At 44.0% G+C, this 20,627-nt stretch overlaps 1 protein-coding gene across 2 annotated transcripts in view; it reads right to left on the bottom strand.

Moving 5' to 3' along the window:
• The window catches only part of LOC129675337 (myb/SANT-like DNA-binding domain-containing protein 3), a 128,860-nt gene that overhangs the window by 93,358 nt on the left and 14,875 nt on the right, over positions 1-20,627 (bottom strand). The window contains exon 3 of one of the 2 annotated variants that reach the window (XM_055605384.1): positions 12,166-13,251. The exons of the other annotated variant lie outside the window; for it this stretch is intronic. Coding sequence (XP_055461359.1) covers positions 12,842-13,251 — 410 coding nt within the window. The 3' untranslated portion in view covers positions 12,166-12,841. Of the gene's footprint in view, positions 1-12,165; positions 13,252-20,627 lie in introns of those variants that run through there. 2 annotated transcript variants of the gene reach the window in all.

The following is a 20,627-nucleotide window of genomic DNA, read 5'->3' as shown; positions in this document are numbered from 1 at the left end:
GGATGATCAGTTGTGTAAGATTCTTGAGAAGAAAACTGGAATTCAAAGTACATATGGACACTTCCTTCTTTATAACAAGTAGGAAGGATAGAACGGGGGCTTATACAGTCTGTCTTATAGATAGGGTGTTTAGATGCCAGGGACATTTCTGAATCATGGCTTCTGTGTGTTCTGAAGAAAAAGGGGAACAGGGATAAAGACTGTGAGTGGGAGGAGTGGAAATGAAGTTTTAAGCCCACTGTAATCTCCATCCACTCTCAGCCTCTCTACCTCAGTCCTCATCAGCGCCTTTAGTGCCAGCAATTGAATTTCTCCATCTTACATAAGATGTTACTTTCTAAAACTTATCCATAATATGCATTTTATATAAGTGATACCTCTTCAAGACAAATATCCTGGCACCTCCTTTCCAACCAGATTGCTGCCCCAATCTCTGCTACACAGACATCCTGAGCCAGACTTGAGGAGTGTAAAAACTATGCCATGCCATTGAGGATAACCGATGAGAAAGTATATAATTTTCCCTAGCAGCTACAATCAGTAATGTTCAGAGAAACAGTCTGGGGCAAGACGCTTAGGAGAAAGTAATTGGGAGTCCTCTTCCTTCTGTGGGCATTTGTTAGCATAGTGTGGAGCAGAGGGAATCCACCTCTGTGTTCCTCAGTTCCAGCAAAGAAACACAAAGCAAGCCAGAGATGGTAACACATGCCTGTAATCCCGGCATTTTCAAGATAAGGGCAGAAAATCGGGAGTTTGAGGTCATTTTCAGTTACATAGTGAGTCTGAGGCCATGAGTCTCTTTCTTTAAAAAACAGGGGAATGGATGACAGAGGGAGAGAGGTAGATATTTTGTTTTCTGTAGTCAATGGTACTAGGTCCCTTAATTTAGATTTTATCAAATCCAGCACAGCTCCATTCCACATGAATGCTTAAAAATGGTCAGTGCTGATTCAACGGTCACTTTGAAATCCTGAGTGAAAAAACTGATTTGGATAAAATATATTGTGGCAGCATGCACAACACTTGAACAAGCTCAAACCAGATAAAATCCCAGCACGGAGCTGGGAAGGTGGGCACATGTCCCCTCTAGCTTCTGGGAGAGGGAAGGTCAGTTTTCTTCCCTGGCCCCCCATACACAAGGTCAGCCACAGTCCAGGGCAGGCCCCACTCCCAAGAGCAGTTGGTTTACACAAGCCAGGACGCAATGGGAAGATAAAAGAAAACTCATAATTGAATGATAGGGAGATGGGAAGGAGGAGATGTGGGAGGAGTTGGGGAAGAGGGGACAAATATGATAAAAATACACTGTGTGAAACTCTCAAAGAATTGATAAAATATCATTTCAAAAAGGGAAGCTTCAAGAAGCTAAAACCATTAGATAAAAGGTTATGTGGAGACGGGATATTCAGAGTCTTAAATTGTCATCCAACAGATAAGCATGTAAATCTACAATTGGTCTGGCAGATGCAACCTTCACAGGGTGATCAAATTCAGCATTACTAATGGCGGGACAGGCTGCCAATATGCACCTTTTGCAATGATGCAGAGTGCGAAGGACATGACATTTATCTACGTGGAAGAATTTTGACCCAAATCTAATCATGAGGATGTAATCAAATAGATCCAGCATGTGGGGTGCTTCACAAAACCTGGACTGGGTTAAGAAAACCACGTCACTAAAATGAAGAGAAAGGTTTGTGCAGATTATATAAAACAGAGGGGATAATGACCAGATGTACCTGGGAAAATATGCAGCAGTAGAAAACATTAGTATAGCTGGAGAAATTTGAAGGTAGATCACATACTGATTTATTGATTTAATGTTAATTTTCAAGGTGTGATAATGGGATCGTATTTGTGGGATAACATTAAATGCCGGGTACATATGTGCTATAGTACTTATGGATAGAGTGCCATAATGTCCTAACACTCTAGCCACAGAGAACAGGAAGTGGGGCAGGGGGAGAACAGTTAAAACCCAGAGCAGTCTATTTCTTAATTACTCCACCAATGATTTTCTTGTGGCTCTTCCTATGGATGTTTTTATGCTTATAAACATAAAACCCACAGCTTTGGCATGTTAAATTAGATTAAAATCTCCAAAGGCATCATGGCAAGAAAACTGCTCTGCAAAGCTCTTTAGACATAAAAGGTCTTCTACTTTGTGTAGGAGTACATGTGAAGAGTTGGTAAAGTGGGTGAATGAGCCGCTAACAAATAAATAAATAGGATGTTTCTTGAAATAAGAAAACCGTGGGGTCCAACACATCAGGACTGGAAGTGTCTGTTTTCTCATCTGTCGGGGGCACAGGGTTAAGAAAAGCCCATCTAAACTGGCATTGTGCAGGGCAATGGAGTGACGGAGTCAGCATGCAGGGATGGTCTGTTAGTGGCAGTTCTCAAATGTCACTTCAACAGCATGGAAGCTCGTTAAACCTCTTGATGCCAGTGTGGCCTTCAGAGATCCTGATTCAGCTCCTGGGATGTGGGATGGAGCCAGCCCACATCTTGGTTTACTGAAGCTCCCTCAGATTCTACTGTACTGCAAGTGGTCTGAAACCCCCATGGAGAGGTAGCTTGGAGGAAGTGACTCTTGCCTAAGTCCTTGCTACCCAACAGCTGGTCCATGGTTCAGTATCGTCACCTGGGAGTTTATTAGAAATGAGAAATCTGACTCACTGAATCAAAACATGCTTTTCTAACAAGATGCCCAGGGGTTTCTCATGCACATTAATGCCTGGAAAACACAGACCTAAAGGCGAGGCTAATTGGCCACTCTTTTGACTTGGTCACTGTCCTTAGCTTGCCACCTTTGCTGCTGCTGACACCTTTCACCTCACTTGACTCTTTGCTTCTCTGTGCTTCTGACTCCAGTGTCATGGCAGATCTTTTAAAAACAAGTTAATAGACTGAACTAAGTTGTCGTAGCACTTTTCCCCCATGCCATCTACACAGCACACACAGCATTCTGGCTTGAACTGTACATCTAGGTGAACTCTTCACTGGGTATGTATTTTTTTTCTTTTTTCTTTTTAATTGTGTTGAAGTGTGACATCTGCCACTTTAACCGTTTTAAGGTTATAGTTCAGTGACATGAACTACACTTCATTCGCCACTAATCAGCACTACCCATCACCAGAGCTTTTGGTACTTGGTTTTGGATAAATCACTCTCTCTCCAAGCTTCATTTTCTTAACTACAAAGTTTGGGTGATGTTATATACACCTGCAAAGTATTTGCGGCATTTAGTGAAATATAGAACAAGCCATGACCCATATAAGGTGTTCCATAAATGCTAACACTATTTCCTCATTTTATAGTAAATATCATCTACTAAAGTCAACTAATGAGAACTGTATGTGGGCATGCATGCTTGTGTTTTGCACATGTGTAGTGTATGTATGTGTGTGTCTCTGTGTGTGTGGAATATGCATGTGTGTATAAATACATATGTCCTAGTTTGCTTTCTATTGCTGTGATAAAACAATGACAAAAAGCAACTTGAAGAAGAGTTTCTTTGACTTACATGTCCCAGCCATGGTTTATCATGAACAAAAGTTGGTACAGGAACCCAAGGTAGGAACCTGGATGCAGAAACTGAAGCAAAGGCTAAGAAGGAATGTTGCTTACTGGCTTGTTCCTCCTGGCTAACTCACAACCCAAGACCAGATGCCCATCTACATTAATCAAGAAAACGTCCACAGGCTTGCCCATAGGACAATATGGTGAAAGTATTTTTTTTCAACTGAGAGTTCCTCTTCTCGGATGACCAGGCATTTGTTGACAAAAACTAACTAGCGCAATAGGTGCACATACCCGTTCAAGCAAGCATATATGGAGGCTGATATTTGGGTATCTTCTTCTATTGCATTCTACACTTCAAAAATTTTATTTGTGTGTGTGTGTGTGTGTGTGTGTGTGTGTGTGTGTGTGTGTTAGAGAGAGAGACAAAGTGAGTGAGAGAGATAGAGTGAGAGAGAGAGAGACTCACCGAAACTTGTGTATATTGATTCATCGAGACTGGCTGGCCAGAGAGCTCCAAGAAAGATGCCTCCACCCACCCCTTAGCACTGATGTGGTAGTTTGAATGAGAAATGACCCCCCCCCCCCAAGCTTTGGGTATTTGGATGCTTGGTCACTAGATAGTGATGCTGTATTGGAAGACTTAGGGGGTGTGGCTTTGTTGAAGGAAGTGTGTCACTAGAGGCAGGCTTTGAGAGCTTAAAGACATGTACCATCTCTAGTTTGTTCTCTCAGCTTCCTGTTCGTGGTTCAAGACCGTGAGACCTCAGTTTCTGCTCCAGCTACCATGCCTGCTGCCTCCACTCTGCCATCATGGACTCTACCCCTCTTGAATCATAAACCCAAATAAACTCTTGCCTTGTTCATGGTGTTTTATCATAGCAACAGCAAAGTAACTAATACAAGTGGAGTCGCAGGTATGTGCTGCCACACCCAGCTTTCTCTGTGGGTGCTAGAGATAGAAACGCAGGAAATACCTTACCCACTGAATCATCTCCCTAGCCCTCAAGAGGTTTTTAAATATACAGAAACCGACATATTCTTGGCCTGTCACTGCCTGAGAACAAAGTTTGTAAATAGAGGAACTTTAAAAATGTATAGAATTAGGTCTTTAAAACGAAGAGTAGTCATTCAGATTTTACCAAGAAAGTAACATTTTGGGAAGCAACAGCTCCTTTGTTTCCATTATATATAAATTACTTTATTGAATATTTAGAGTGTTTTTGTTATAAATAAAAAAGAGAGTGTTGGACTATATAATGTTTATTATTAGCCCAAAGATTATCATGTCGGTATTATTTAACCTGCTATCACAAATAATAAGACACAGACACCTGTTAGCTTTATAATTGCCTTATTTACCTTGGGCTGGGCAGATATTTCACTTACACTGTCTCAATAACCTCGCCATCCATCTCCCATCCCCCATCCAATGCCATCTGCCTTAATCATCCTCATCTGGTCTACTTTCCATACATAATCCCATAATACTTGCTTATATTCTTCATCTGGGCCTTTTCATGCCCTGGAGTCCTTCTGGCCCATGTGGTTTCTTCTCTACGCTAACCCATTGTGGTGTCCTTCTTCCTCTCTTCCTGTCCATCTCCTTCCATGATTCTCTTGAACCCAAGCCCAGGAACCTGAGCCACATCTATCCCATTCTGCCCTGCCCAGGTATAGGCTGCTTAATCAACCAATCAGGTATGCTTTAGGCAGGTTTACAAAACAAGGATAGGTGTAGCCAGATCTTGAGGGCCAGCATTAGAACATCCCCCAAAAGACTCTGTTATAAACAGTTTAAGAACCACCATTATCCTAATATCAGCAACATTCACAAATGGTGCTTTCAGTCTTGGGACTGATTCACTTGGGTGCAGTATTTGAATTCCATTTATGTATACATTATCTTTTAAGGAGGATACTAAATTGAAAATGTGGGTTGTATGCACTAAATTGAAAAGATTAGTTCAACTCAGAATTGAGCTAATCAGAGCACAGGGATGAGATCCAGACATACTCTTGTTTTACAGAGTCCAGGTTCCAGGAGTATGTCCTAGTGTTCAGTTGACCTTGAAGAACTTGTAACCTTTCAACAGCATACCTGATAGGGGATGCAGAGAGGCTAGAGGCAGCAAGACTGAGTGATGTCACAGACCCTGGCTGTGGCACTGAGTGAGGTGTCATTATGGATGATGACGGTCTTGATGTCTCTTGTAATGCAAAGGATCAAAAATTAGGTGCAGTGGTTATTACACTCTGAAGGATGTTTCCATACGTCTATCTTATATAATACTGTAGCAATCCTGAGTGGGAATTTACAGACAATTACCTACTACCCAGGAGGTAAATGTTCTTTACAAATCTAAACATTTGAACTGAGGCCCAAAACAGGAATTCTGCGTATTAGACTTCTTAAAAACATGAGGTCTAGAGCCCACATCCTCCGGTTCAAATCTTTGTGTCTCCACATAGAAGCCATATGCCTTGAGAAGCATATACTAAAGTTTACAGTCTATTATGGGACAAGCATTTTTCTAAGTATAGAGACAATGTATGACTTTTAATACCTCAACTCCCGTTCTTTTGTAATTTATTTTTAAAATTATGTCTATGTGTATGTGTCTATCTTGAGGAGGAGGTGGTATGTGAATGTGAGTGAAAGTACCTGAGGAAGCCAGAAGAGAGTGGAGTTACAGGGGGTGGCAAGCCACGTGACTGAGAACTGATGTAGGGTCTCTTGGGAAGGCATCAGGTATTCATAACCACTGAGCCATTTCTCCAGCCTCCAACCACTGTGGATTTTACTCTGTTATGCTGCAAACATGACTATCAGTCTATACATACTATACTTCCAGTTTGAATTTTGATCTTTTTTCAGGCTAGCCATGTTGGACAACAACGCTGAGCCCACAGCACTTTTACCTCGTGATAGTTTCTGCTCTTCACGAACCTTCCTGGCTATAATCCCATTGTCGGTAAAGGATATTTGTTTCATTCACTTAAACCAGCAATCCAATGAAATACAATTTATTGTTATTACAATTTCCAGTCCCCACACCCTAAAAACACAAAAAAGGAAAACAGAAGAAAGAGGTGTTTCAGTAGAGGGGTTGAGAAACACAGTTTGCAACTAGATTTTCTGCTCCTTGATTTATAACATAATGTCAACTCTCTGGTGTTCCCTCCCTTTTGTAATGCTATGATAGATTGAACTATTGTTCACAAATATTCGCCTCCTCCCTTCACCTTCTGAGGAGGAACCTACTTCCGTCTCTTGACTTTGGGCTCAGCCATGGCATAGGCCAAGGACAGCAGAGGCAACAAACAGAATATGGACTATTCTGCAGTTATGCATGGCTTCTTGTACTTCTGCCCTGAGAATAACATCGCCTGGATGGCTCCACCCCCTTTTAACTGAGATTCAGGAAACCACAGGACAGCAGATGTACCCCCCTCCAAATGTTCAAGTGGCTGAGTGCCTGGAGTAACTCACCCCCAATTCTGCAGAACTTCTGCTACCAGCACATTCAAGCACACCAACAAGAACCCCTTTGGAGACTCGAGGATAAGAATCTAGATGCAGAGACTGGAGTACAGCTTAAGGGCGGAGTTCCAGCTCTGTGCTCTGCAGAAAACTTAGGTTCCTCTTGGCTTTGCCAGCAAAGCAGCAGCCTGCTTTCCCTTCTTTGTGGTGCTGGTTCCTGAACTAAACGATGGGGCAGAAAAGGTACCAAAACCTCATCTTCTGCTGCCAACTCACATTTTCTATTTCCACTACAACAAGAACTTTGGTTTGGGTGTTTAGGTGTTTTTATTGTTATTTTTTTGTGGGGTGGGTGGTGGTGAGATGAGGTCTTAAATAGCCCCAGATGGCCTCAGACTTGTTATGTAGTTAGAGATGGCCTTGAGGCTCTTTCTGTCTCTGCCTCTGCAAAGTTAGGATTACAAAGATATGAGCCACCATACCCGGCCTTATAGAGCCTTTTGATTAAACAGAATCAGCCTTTAGATTAAAAATATTTGAAACCCCACCCCACCTCACCCCCAGCAAACTTATGGAAGAGAAAACTCAGACAAGAATTGAATAAAATATCTTAGCCAGAGTTAAAAAATGTGGTTCAGGCTTATGGCTAGAGAGCTCCTACCACTCCCTTGGTAAATACACTTGGTTACGCCACTCAAACTGCTGTGTTTAAGACATTCTTTGAGCAGAACTACAAGTCTGAATCCCAGGCAATAGGATTGCCATGATGTCCATTCACAGTGGTGCTGACAGTGAAGGGACCTTCACTCACAGCCTAGACACTTGGATAATGTGGCATTTACAATTTCATCTAGGCCTGTGGTGTCAGCGAGTGGTGGAGCCCTGACCTGCAGACGCGAGACTCCAGGTTTGAGCTCCAGTGCCACACCAACATTTTCTATCTGATGACAATAGACTACACTGTTAGGTAATAACCAGATTGTAAACCTGTAATTGTACTGGGTAATGGAGAGTCAACAGCTGTGTTCTTTAAAAAAAAAAAATGCATAAATCACATTTCTATAAATTGAATCATGCTATAAATGCACCAAAGGCCTATTTAAAGAAATGTAATCTTGAAAGTTTTCATACAAAATATAACCAGGGGGCTGAGGATGTAACTAGGTTGGAGGAGTACTTGTCTATTAGGTTAAGAAGGCTTGAGAGTTCCATCCTTAGTACTGCCTAAGCCAGGCACGGTGGCACGAGCCTGTAATCCCAGCACGACTGCTTAGGTCCACTATCAGGCAGATTATCCTCTCTACAGTAGGGCATCCATGACGACAGTAATGTTAAATGCTTGAATCATTCTTTATTTCAAAAGTGCTTTACCAACACATACTAATCTTCACAACATCCAAGGGAGGTAGATAAGTATTACATCACTTTCACAGATGGAGAAACTGAGGCAGAGATTAGTAAACTGTGTTGAAGAGCATAATATATGGCACAATTGGAAAAAAAATATTTTTTTTTGTTGCGGTCACAGGTTCATGGTCACCTTTCCCATGACTTCTGAGTCCCACGAACACAAAGGTAGCAACAGCAGCGTGGAAGCAAGTCAAGTGATTTGGCCTGAGGCTGCCTTGGTGCTGAGGGAGCTGTCCCCTGAGCATCCCCAGCTAGAGCTCATCCCTTCCACCTCTAACACCGGAAGATGGAAGCTGCTGTAGCAGCGGAAGGGGCTGGGGAAATGGTACTTGGAGAGAATACAGATAGCGAAGCCAGGACAGGGAGGAGGAGAAGGAGGAGGAGGATGGCCTGGGAAGAGGCCCAGCAGGAAGGAAGGGCAGAGCAGAAGTGAAGTGCCATCACTCTGAAAAGCTCAGGCGTCCAGAAACGCTACTAAAAGGGTAATTCTTAGCAATGACATTACAGAGCCACTCCTCATAGCTTTGCCAAATATAATTATCAGGTCCTTGTGACATTCCCAGGAGGCACAATCATCCCTTTCCTCTGGTCTAGACCAAGTGCTGATGTAATTGACCTGACACTGCAGACACTGTTGACAACTCAAATGTACCGTCCTACCATGCCATGTCTGCCGCCTCCTCATCTTTTTCTGAAGCGAAACAAAAAGAAAATGCATTGAAAGATTGTCCTGGCAAACCCCCTTGAAACATTCCTAAATCATGGGCCCACTGGGTAGGATCCTTACTGGGTAGGATTCCATATCTGATTCTTTTTAAAAAGGCTGTGATATGTATACATGGAAGTCACCACACTTCTCTAGGCCAGCTGGTCATTATTCAACACGGGACAAAACAAACAAACAAAAAACCCTTCAAATTGGTAGGTGCCAACTAGCTAGAGAAACCTACAGTCCATCACATGAAACAAAATCTTTCTGTGGTCATCGTAGTGCAAGCCAGTGTAAGAGATATTGAATGTGGTGCCTCTAGTGACAATGGCGGTGTTGGTGACAGAGGCAGTACAAAATGAGTCAGGTAACCGAGGACCTAGGAGGCCTAGTTTAAGTGAACAGGTGGAAGGAATTACGGCAGGTGAAGAAGAGGAAGTTTCTGTAGAGACGGAATAGCATGAACTGGGAACAAGTGCCAGTGTTTGTGCCTAGGCACCTCTAGGACCAGTTAAATGTCCTAGAGGACATCTGCATCTTCCCTTCATTTCAGTCATCAGTATTATTCTCTCAGGAGTCTTAGCTTTGAACATTTTCCATCCCACTCCAACAAAAACAATCGCCGACTCTGAGTCCACCTAGTCAAGACACTACCTCCTCTAAGTCCTGTCTTCTTACCACCCCCACCCCCAAGCCAGGCCCTCCTACCTGTCGTCCCAACTCCAGTCTCCTTCTCCTCTCAGTTCTGTCTTCTAATTTCCCTCCTGGTGCACAGTTCCGATACCATTTGAAAACTCCTCTCTAATTCACTCTTCTCGCACCCATTCGTGCGTCATCTGGTGATGACCAAATCGCTGCCTGCCAAAATGTCAGCTCTAAAGACTCAACTCAAACACCACACCGCTACGACTCCTTTCTTCACTTTTCTAAATTCTCTGCCCTCAACTAAAAAGAGCATCTGAAGATGTGCACTGGTTGAGTCTACAGTTAGCTGTGTACGAGCCCTCTCTCTCTCCTGGGCAATGTCCGTGATATTGAACTATGTCTTAATATTTTTTATATGTATCTGCCCCGCAATTCCTGTCAGGAAATGGTTATTGCATTTCTACCCCAGGTAATAAAAGGCTCAAGAGCAAAATGAACTGGGATGTGCTTTGTTTGTTCATGAATGAAGCTGCTTCAGCAAGCACTCTGTAACATTATCTGAGTCTCAGGATAAAACAAATCCTTGGTACGATTCAAGAGAAAGGGTAAAGACAGCTGGGGCTGTGTGTTTCAGAACCAAGAGATCCAGCCCAAACTTCTTTGCTATTTACTAGCTGCCCACCTGGTGCCAGGTGGGTTCTTCTCTTGAGCATCAAGTCCTTACTTCCCCATGGCTTTGCGGAATTAAATCAACTGAAATACATTCATAAACTCCGCACAAAGTGTTTCTCAATCTCAACTATGCATCATAATCAACTATAATGCTTCCAAAAATACTGAACAGCAAGCCCCACCCCAAGTCAACTGACTCAGAACCCTCTGGAAGTGAGACCCAGTGGGACTAATTATTTATAAAATATTATTTCTAACGCATAGCCAAATATTGCAAGCTACTATTGTAAACTCATAAATACCATTAGCAGTACAACAAGGGGCTTTAGGCTCTGGCTTAATTATCCTGTATTTGTTCAGTTAGGAATCAGTTCAATGCTTTTATAGTTCAATTAAAATGCACTGCGGTTTTTCTGTTATTCTGTATTGTTGTTTGTGAGTTTAGGTCATAAATTCTTTTAAAAAATCATAACCATCACATTGCTGCCAACCAAAGATGCAAAACTCCCTTGAATTCCTTGTCATTCTGAGATGTGTAGAGCAGACCATCAGGTCAGGGGCGTGACCTGGCAGCTTGTAAAAAAGGCAGAATCTCACGCCTCACTCTGGGATGTACATATTAATAAGATGTTTTGATAGATCAGTAGGCGAAGCAAAGGCAACCCTCTTCATCTTACATTTGTGTTTAGACCCCTCCATCCCTGTCTGGATCCTGAAGGGGGACACGGGGAGTCAATTTCTCTCTTCCATATACCATCTGAACTTGAAACTTTAAAACCCTCATTCTCTGAAGGATCCATCCGATAAAAACTAACAACAGAAATCCTCATGAAAGGATCCTACTTTGATAGATCCTTGCAGGATATATCTAAAATAATGGACTAATTCCTCTAAAATATTTAAAATAGACTCAATGTACAAAATTGATATCTGCTTGTGTTATAGGCAGTGCACAAATTGGGAGTCTGTGTGAACTGTACAAAATCCAACAGACCCCAGGACCCAAATTCCAAAGCTTGGCCGCTTGTGGAGACAATTCTGTGTTGAGCCATGCCCTCCAAGCTGCCATGATGTTAACAGTATGCACGCCGGCTAGCACAGGCCACGCCATAGCTAAGGAGTTGAAACAGGCTCCAGAGAGTACCTAGCTCAGCTCCCTCATTCCGTGGACAGGAAGCACCAGGTCAAGGTTTTAGGGAGTTAGCCAGAGTCACACAGCACCTTCAAGCACAGCCACATTTAGAACACTGGCCCCGACTGCTACTCTTCCCCTGCCAGCCCCCATCCCCCCACCCCCGTACAGAATCTCATTCTCAGAAGTTGCTCATCTGCCTTGGCACTGAAATGTCACTCTGCTGCTTCCAGCTATTATTGTCCCCAACTCTAAAAAAACATTTTTTTTTTTACATTAGGCTACGGCAGAAGCATCGCAGCTCCATCAAAACACGCAGTTATCCATCCACAGTTCCAAACATGCCGGTAGCACATCCGTGTAACTCCCAGTCCTGACGGGCAGTGCAACGCTGGCAATACAGCATTCCCAGCAGCTAATACCTTGATGAGCACAGCAAAGGCAGGGCCTTTCCTAAGCAGTCAGAGACTAAATCAAGTCAGGGCGATAACTCACAGGCAACCATTCACTCAGTAGTAGAAGGTTGGGAGGGATCTGGGCTGGGATGGCAGCACCTTTGAAAACATACACAGTGTGACTATAAAATTTTAAGACATTTTTAATAAAACAAACAGGATGTAGGAACCTAAAGGAACACTGAGCCCTCAACGCTGTCACATCCCTACTTCTACTGAAACCACCATTGTTGGAGACGCTACCTGGAAAGCCTCTTTGGGGAAAGCCTAAAAAGGCAGTTGTGTGTCACACTGGGAAATACCCTTCCAAAGGCTGGGCTTTTCAAACTCCCACACTCAGAGTACACTAAGCAGGTGGAGAACAGCCACACGCAGCTGCTACAATGGGTGGCCTTCACACCCGCTATAAAGCTCCGCTGTCGGCTGGAAAAAAATAAAATAAAAAAAAGAAACACTAAAAAAATAAAGTAAAAATCACCAGCCATACTCCTTTATCATCACGCTTGCGTTTCGTTAAAAAAAAAAAAATACAACACTCACACATGGTTCTTCTATGAATTCTAATTAAGAAACGTTACATTCAGAATTATAGCACGCATAGTGGCGATTTTTAGAAGACTGTTAACAGCTTCTTGGCCACTTGAGGGGTGCACGTGGTGCAGCTGTTTACCTGAATGTATTCTTAAATACGTGACTACTACCACTCTAATTCACCTAGCCACAGGTCTGTTACAGGCTGCTGACCACAGAAGTCAGATCCCAAACTTGCCTTGCCAACAGAGATTAATTACAAGGGAGCCGTCCCCCAAGTCTTAGGGCGAGTTGGGAAAGGGCCGGTTAAATGAGGAAACAGGCCATTCCTTGGTAAAAGTCTGTAGTTTTCTTTCCCAATACATCTTCTTTTTATTGAGGACTTCCATTTTGATCCTGTGTTCCTCCTCTGCCATCTCACACTCTCGTTCTATCTGCTGGATTTTGGCCACGTGCACCTCATTCATTTGGATCAGCTGCAACTGTAAGATGGACATTTGTTGATGGTGCTCTTCCTCATGCATCTTTTTTAAAGCACCTTCCTGAGATGTTTTGCTCCTGTAGTTTTTATTGGCGGTTATTCTGACGGCTGAACACGAAGGTTCAGGTTGTGAGGTCCCCTCACACACTGGGAAATGGACGAACTCCTTCTCATCGTCGCACAGTTCTCTATTTGAAACAGCAAAGGATTCTGGAAACAAAAACAGCATCGGAAAACATGTTAAAAGATTTTACAGGCAGAAGAAAAACGTCAATCCCATTCCAAACAAGAGTCCCCACAGCAGGATGAATGCAAACACTGTCTTGCATTTGGCCTTATGGCCCAGTCCTCTGACCACACCTGACTTTGATAATGTGTTTCACTGTGTCAAGAGCCACACGCTGGGATGTGGTTGGAGAAGATGCTTTTCGAGAGTCAAACATCCTGAGATGGTGATGAAAATTCCAAACTGACATGCGGCTGACTCTGAGAAGCACGAGGTCGCAGGAGGAGTGACAGTGTGAGTCGTCATGTTATGTTCCCTGTCTGCCTGATCACTTTCTCTATCAGCTGTGAACCTTTCGCTCTATCTGGAGAGTGCCATGCTGACTTCCTGCCCACCGAAGTCAGCCTTAAAATCTCTCCTCCTCAGGGATGAGTCTATACTCACTGGCCTAGCTCCCCCATGTCTCTTTGGCTGTCAACTCCAGCACTGTGGGAAGCAGGCCTGTCCGGCTCCCAAGGACATTTATTATTATCTCTCTTACCCTATCTTCAGAGCTTGACAAACCTTGAAATCTCCTTCCCCCAATAGCTTCTGACTCACTGCCCTCCCCTAAGTGTTCTCATGGCCACCTTCCTCTCTGACTATTCCTCCACCTTGTTCCATCCACTTTGAGGATGGAACACCTGGGGTCCCCATCTCTGGCTCTGCTCTCAATTTAACCTAATAATGCGTACCCGGCCTTGTATCCCCCTTGTCTTCTCCTCAGAATGTCCTGTATGCACCTTACCTCAGTCCTACCGCAAACACTATCGACTATCTCTAAATCATGCTTGTGCTCGTAACCGCATCTCACTATTCCCACAGCTTGAAGTCAGGCTTGGTGCTCATCCCCTCACACTCTCCCTTTCTCAACCTCCTCTGACTCCTGCTGGGTCAGGGCCAACATTGCTTGTTCTGAGACCTCAGACCTCTCCTTCCTAAGTGTTCTCCTTAACAACACTCAGCACACAGTGTTATATTTTGGCAGCAGGCCTTGCTCATTTGATTTATCCTTGCTACCCAGTGCATGGCTAGTAACACTTCCTGGCTGAAGCCTGGAAGACACTTGGAAAGGAGCACATGGATTCGAAAGGTTCCCTTTTGGCAGGTGCAGTGCTTACACTGGTATTTTTATATTGGTATTAGAAATTTTCAATACAAAACCCACTAACTCCAACAGCTCATGGAGTCATTTGTTTGCTAGTCTGTGGTAGAGCCTCTAGCCCCGGCTGTCCTCCACCTCACTGTGTAGGTGAGGATAACCTTGAACTTTTGATAATCCTGATCTGCTTCCCACCCCACTCACTGCCTACTGCTAGAATTACGAGCACACACCGGCACGTCTGCTTCTGTGTGATGCCAGGAATTGAACCCAGGGCTTTCTCATGGCAGGCAAGCACTTTCCCAACTGAACTACACCTCCAGCCCTTCCCAAAGAGCTTTCTAGCTATGACTCCAAGACTTTCTCGAGAAGCTCTACATTCTCAATCATGAGAATCTTCTCCTTAAAGAAAAGTAGTGTTGATTTATTAACAAAACTGATTACATTATATGTTCATTACATTATTCTGGAGGATGGGATGCTGGGACCGTCGATAGCTGCTGGGGGAAATCTAATTCTGAATGCTCTGTTAATGAAAGGATAATGGTTCCTGTGTGGATGGCTCCACTCTGAGGGGTAAGGTAACAAAACTATAAGTGGTCTCTAATTAAGACTAAAGCAAAATATAGACATCTGAAATACAGAAACCACTGGTGGAGAAAAACATTTCAAAAGAATGCTTCCGTGTCATCTAGGTAATGAGAACATCTCCCTAGCACTCTCGCCAAGTGCAATGGCTCTCACCTGGACTGTGTCCTTCCTGTAAATTCTTTCTGTCTTCCTGGGCCAACACCTGCTAGAGCACTAGTTTAAGCCAGGAATTATTGTACATGCCTGTCTCCCAGCACTTAGAAGACTGAGGAAGGAGGGTCACCTGTTTAATGTCAGCTTGGAGACAGAGCAGACTTCTGTCTCAAAAATAAATACGAGGCTGGAGAGACTTGCTCCTCTTCTACAGCATCCAGATCTGATTCCCAGCACCCTGATTTCAGTTCCAGGGGAATCTGATGCCCTCTTCTGGCCTCTGTGGGCATTACATGCATGTAGTATATAGAATTATGTGCAGGCAAAACTTACACACATAAAATAAAAATAAATCTCTAAAAATAAACAAATATCTACCCCCCCCCCCTTAAAAAAAAGCAAAGAAAAAAAGTGATTGTTTCCTCCCCTCAGGTCTCCAGCTCTTCGGAGACAGAAACTGCCTCTCACTTCACTCTCATATGAAGTCCAGCAGAGCCCGGGACAGCTCTGAGCACTGAAAATGCATATGGGTTTCCAAACAATAGGCTGAGCTTGGGAAGTCTTGTGTGAGGAAGGATAGAGGGAGCCTGAGGGGTAAAGACACCACAAAAACACCTACAGAGTCAACTAACTTGGGCCCATGGGGACTCACAGAGACTGGACCAGCAACCAAAGAGCATGCATGGACTGAACCTAGACCCCCTACACATAGGTAGCAGATGTGCAGCTTGGTCAACATGTGGGTCCCCTAACAATAGGAGTAGTGCTGTCTCTGACTCTGTTGCCTGCCTTTGGATTCCCTTCTCCCTAGCTGGGCCGCCTTGTCACGCCAGAAGACACATTTAGTCCTTCGACTTGAGATGCCAGCGTGGGCTGGTACCACTTGGGGCCTCCTCTTCTCTGAGAGGAAGGGGAGGCAGGAGGAGGAATGAAGGTGGGGCTGGGAGGAGAAAAGGGAGGGGTCTGGGATCAGGCTGTAAAGCAATTAGATAGATAGACAGACAGACAGATACATACATACATACATACATACATACATACATACATACATACATACATACGATAGATAGGTTAGAAAGAAAGGGCAATGCATGTGGACTAAACTGGCAGCAGTGGTTCCATCTCTCCCCACCTGACACACCCGAGGGGCTGAGGCACAAGAAGACATGGGAAAGAGAGGACAGAGGCCTCAGATGTGAGCACCACATTCCCTCCCTCATTTCCTTTCTAATCCTAGATCTGAAAAGGGTTGTTTTTGAAGACCGAAAACACTTTTATTTTGACACCTCCGCCCTCACAGCTTTGATTCCACATCCATTCACAATGTAAAGCTTTCTCCCAACTCGAAGATGCTCACCTTTATCTCAACAACGCTAGGCTTCAAGGACATGGTGGCGACCGTGACAGCAGCTGCCATTCATGTGCACCACAACAGGTACAAGCCCTTTACAATCCCTCATCCAATCTTTACAGCCCTTTGTGGACAGCAAGAGTACAGAAAGCCAAAGTAGTATCCAAGGCCAGTGGCTACATGAAAATCTAGGATGCGGATCCAGGTCCACATAACAACAAAATCATAATGTCTGTAAGAAAAAAATGATTCCTTTTAAACTACCCCTATTAAAATGTGTGCCAACGTACACATTACAAAGAAAAATAGCCAGACCTCTTCAGACTGGCAGAAGACAGGACTTAAAGCCAGAAAGAGTAGTAAAGTGACCTTCAAACAAACATTAGCATCATTGCATAGAAACTAGTACTCAGATGGGCTGACTATCCCTTAATTGGAAAAAGACTAGCCTGGGAATAGCAGCCTGCAGCCAACACACTCCCCACCATCTCCCTCCCAGGTGAAACAATGCCCCTGAAGTAGAAAACAACCCAACTCTACGTAAAAAGAGTAGCAAGGCTTTTCTGGGACTGAGAACACAGCCAAGAGAGTGTTCTATCACTTGGGTAATTTGAGTAAATTTAGCATCCGCGGGAAAAGCCTACTACAGCAATGAAAAGATGAGAAGAAAACTGTGCAGGACAATCTCCAGTTCCTCTCATCAGAATGAAGGAAAGAGATGGCTGAGAAAATGAGTGAGGTGTGGTGGATGCATACGGAAGGCGTTTACTTAAATACATTAAAAGCTGGGTTTACACACAGTAATGGAACTAGAGCTTGAACATGCTAGTCTAGGTGAGAAAAAGCAAAAGGAAGAGCTAGCCACAGCACAGGTTTTAGCAAGTACACGTGAGAGAACACTAAAGCATGGCACGCCAACCTGGGTGTCATACCCGAGAATGAGAGTAGGACTGAGGCTCAAAAGTGAACACACAGAGAACTAACACACAGAGGAGCGCTGCACAGACCAAGGGTGCAAGTATGTCATGACTGGAAGCACACCTCAGGCCTCACACCTAAAAGGACAGAGCGGGGCTCTACAGTGATGAGGGGGCTTCTGAGGAAATGTTCACAAGACTTAATTACAGCTGCGTCATAGAGATACAGTGCATACAAAAGAAATACAACTTCTCCTAAAATGCATGGCTACTCAAAATGGCTATTTCTCTTAAGTGTACAAGGTGCCAGTTAGACAGCTCAACCGGCAGAGGTCCTTGCTGCTGCACTGATGGCCGGGTCGAATCCCCAGATCCGTGTGGTGAAGAATAGTGCCCACTCACCCTACTGTCCTCTGACACCACACACATGCTTTGGCGTGCACACGCACAATGAAATAAACGAGTAATCTTAAAGCATTTAATCTGTCGCCCTACTTACTCAGCCGCCCTTCTCCACACCTGTTCCTCAAAAGGGCTAGCTAATCAAAGTATCAGAGATCGCTAAGTGTGCACACCGGAAACCGTTTTCAAGGAGCCAGTACTTACAGGACTGGTTTTCTTATAAACATGCTCCTACACTGGGCACAGTAGCTCACACCTGTAATCTCCCAGCACTCAGGGAAGCAGAGGCGGGTGGACCTCTGTGAGTTCAAGGGCAGCCTGATCTACAATAGAATATATATATATATATATATATATATATATATATATATATATATATATATATATATATAATATGCTCCTAAGTACATTCCTTAAACGGCAAGACCACTGTGTTCAAACACTGTTAAACATGTTAAGAAAGTCTCTGACAAAGGCGTGAACATCCGGGGGCACAGTGATACCATCTCCCACCAAAATGTAGCTACAGGGAGGCCTCTAGTGGAATCTGCTAAACTCCACCCTGCTTACCATTTTATAATAAACCCCAGCACATCTCTGGAAGCCTCGTTCTGGGAGCAGGCCAGTCACAGGGTGTTAGCAGCTCCGCACTGACCAACAGGGCAGAGTACGAGCTGGTGACTAATTCTGAATGCTTACACCCACATTACAAAAGCTACACTGCTTTTGTGATACATTTTAATGCCGTGTTATCTAAAAACTTATTTAAACACATAATTAACATTAAAGTATTGATGAGATTCTCTCGTGGTGTATGTGATTACAGAACATCTCGGCCTTGTCTACTCATTTTTCAATGGCTTATGAGCCTCCGGCCCCTTGTGGCTTCTCTATTACACACCGAGGTCCTGGAAGTACAAGAGCAACACACACAGTCATGTGTCAAAAACACACAAGATATTCTACCGATTTCCAGGAAGGATTATTGGCAATCTTATCCTTTTTTCATCTTTTGTTTGTTTAATTTTATTACTTCTTGTGTGTGAGACAGAGAGAGGATGGGAGGGAAAAGAGAGAGGGAGTGGGAAGGAGGAAAAGAGGGAGGGAGGGAAACAGACAGACAGAGTTGGGGGCATAAGCACATGCAGGCTTCCTCTGGACCAGAGAAGGTATCAGGAGCCCTGCTCCATCACTCTGCCTTACTGCCTTGAGGTAGGGTGTCTCCCTGAACCTGGAACTAGGTGACTGCACAGATTCCCCTGCAGAGCTGAGGCGACGCTGGCTTTCTACATGGATGAGCCGTCTCTGCAGCCCCTCCTCACTGACTTCCTGAAAGTACAGTGAAAGGTAAAAATGTGTAAAAACCTCATGGTCATTCCGAATCGTAGAAAGAATGTTGGTGCCCCAGCTGTGAGTACTAACTTTGGGCACACTTCTAAACTGCCTGGGCACCAAGGCTTACTGCTCTCCAGGTCTGACAACGGAAACAGGAGCCTTGGCTGTGTTTTAATGAGCACCAGTGAAAAAGAAAGTCTCCAGTGTTACCTATGTACAAATCTCTAATTTTACATAAATTGCAGAGATGGCTCAACAGTAAGAGCACTGGGGTTTGGTTCCCAACAACTGCCTGTAACTCCAGTTCCGGGTTTCTCTGGTCTCCGTGGATACCTGCATATGTACGGTGAACACATGTACACTAAGTCACACACATGTGTATAAAGTCAAATAAATCTTAACAAGGGCTACATAATGAGACTAAATCTGAAATAGAGAAGGAAGGAAGGAAAGAAGGAAGGAAGGAAGGAAGGGAGGGAGGGAGGGAGGGAGGGAGGGAGGAAGGAAGGAAGGAAGGAAGGAAGGAAGGAAGGAAGGAAGGAAGGAAGAACTGTGGTATTGGTACATATCTTTAACCTGGCAGAGGTAGGTGAATCTCTGCTTGAGGCCAGCCTGGTCTACAGGGTGAGTTCCAGGACAGCCAGGATTACACAGAGAAACCATGTCTCAGAAAGAGGTGTGGGGGAAGAAAAAAAAGAAAGAAAAGAAGGGAAGGAAGACAAAAGATAAGGTCCATATTTTATTTCCTTCTTGCTTGAAATTTCTATTGAGTAAATGAATTGCATTTTATTTTCCAAAGGGAAGAAAATAAAATGTCATGAGATGAAATCTCTAGACCCTACCTTTGATTTTAAATGTGTGGAAAAAAGATATTTTGTTCCCCAAGTACAACTGTATAACGGCTGGTGAGATGGCTCATTGTCACCAAGCCTGACACATGAGTACAATCCCCAGGATTCACAACAGAAGGACAACTAACTCCCAAAAGTATCCTCTGACCATCACATGTGCAATGCCCCCAACATAAATGTAAAAATAAAAATAGCTAGAACTGACACATAACAATCTAGAACACACATTTACTAAGTAAATGGGACACACATGAGTATCTTCCTCAGCACAAGGGAAGTTGGCCAGGTGACAAGCAACACCACTCCTATGATGTTGTACTGACTGAATACTCTGTGGCCGCGACGGAAAAGTGACAGAAGCCACAAAGATCAGCAAAGGAAGCGCATGCCCACAGAATCAGCACGGGGGGGGGGTGGCTAAGAGAGCTGGCAGTGCCCACAAAAACTGTATCTGCCAACAGTTAGCTTGGCGTGGGAACCCAAGAATCGAAACAAGTCTCCTACCTCAGGGAATGATACATAAGGTCCATGACACAGACCACAGTGGTCACCCAGCCTACTAGCCTGGACCTAACCTTGACCAACTGATTAGCGATCAGTTTTGTGCCATAATTTAGCT

The sequence above is a fragment of the Psammomys obesus genome, unplaced genomic scaffold, assembly GCF_907164565.1.
Source record: "Psammomys obesus unplaced genomic scaffold, mPsaObe1.curated_primary_1811, whole genome shotgun sequence".
NCBI lineage: Eukaryota > Metazoa > Chordata > Mammalia > Rodentia > Muridae > Psammomys > Psammomys obesus.
Note: the sequence above shows the minus strand (reverse complement) of the source record. Positions and strands in the feature narration are given on the sequence as shown.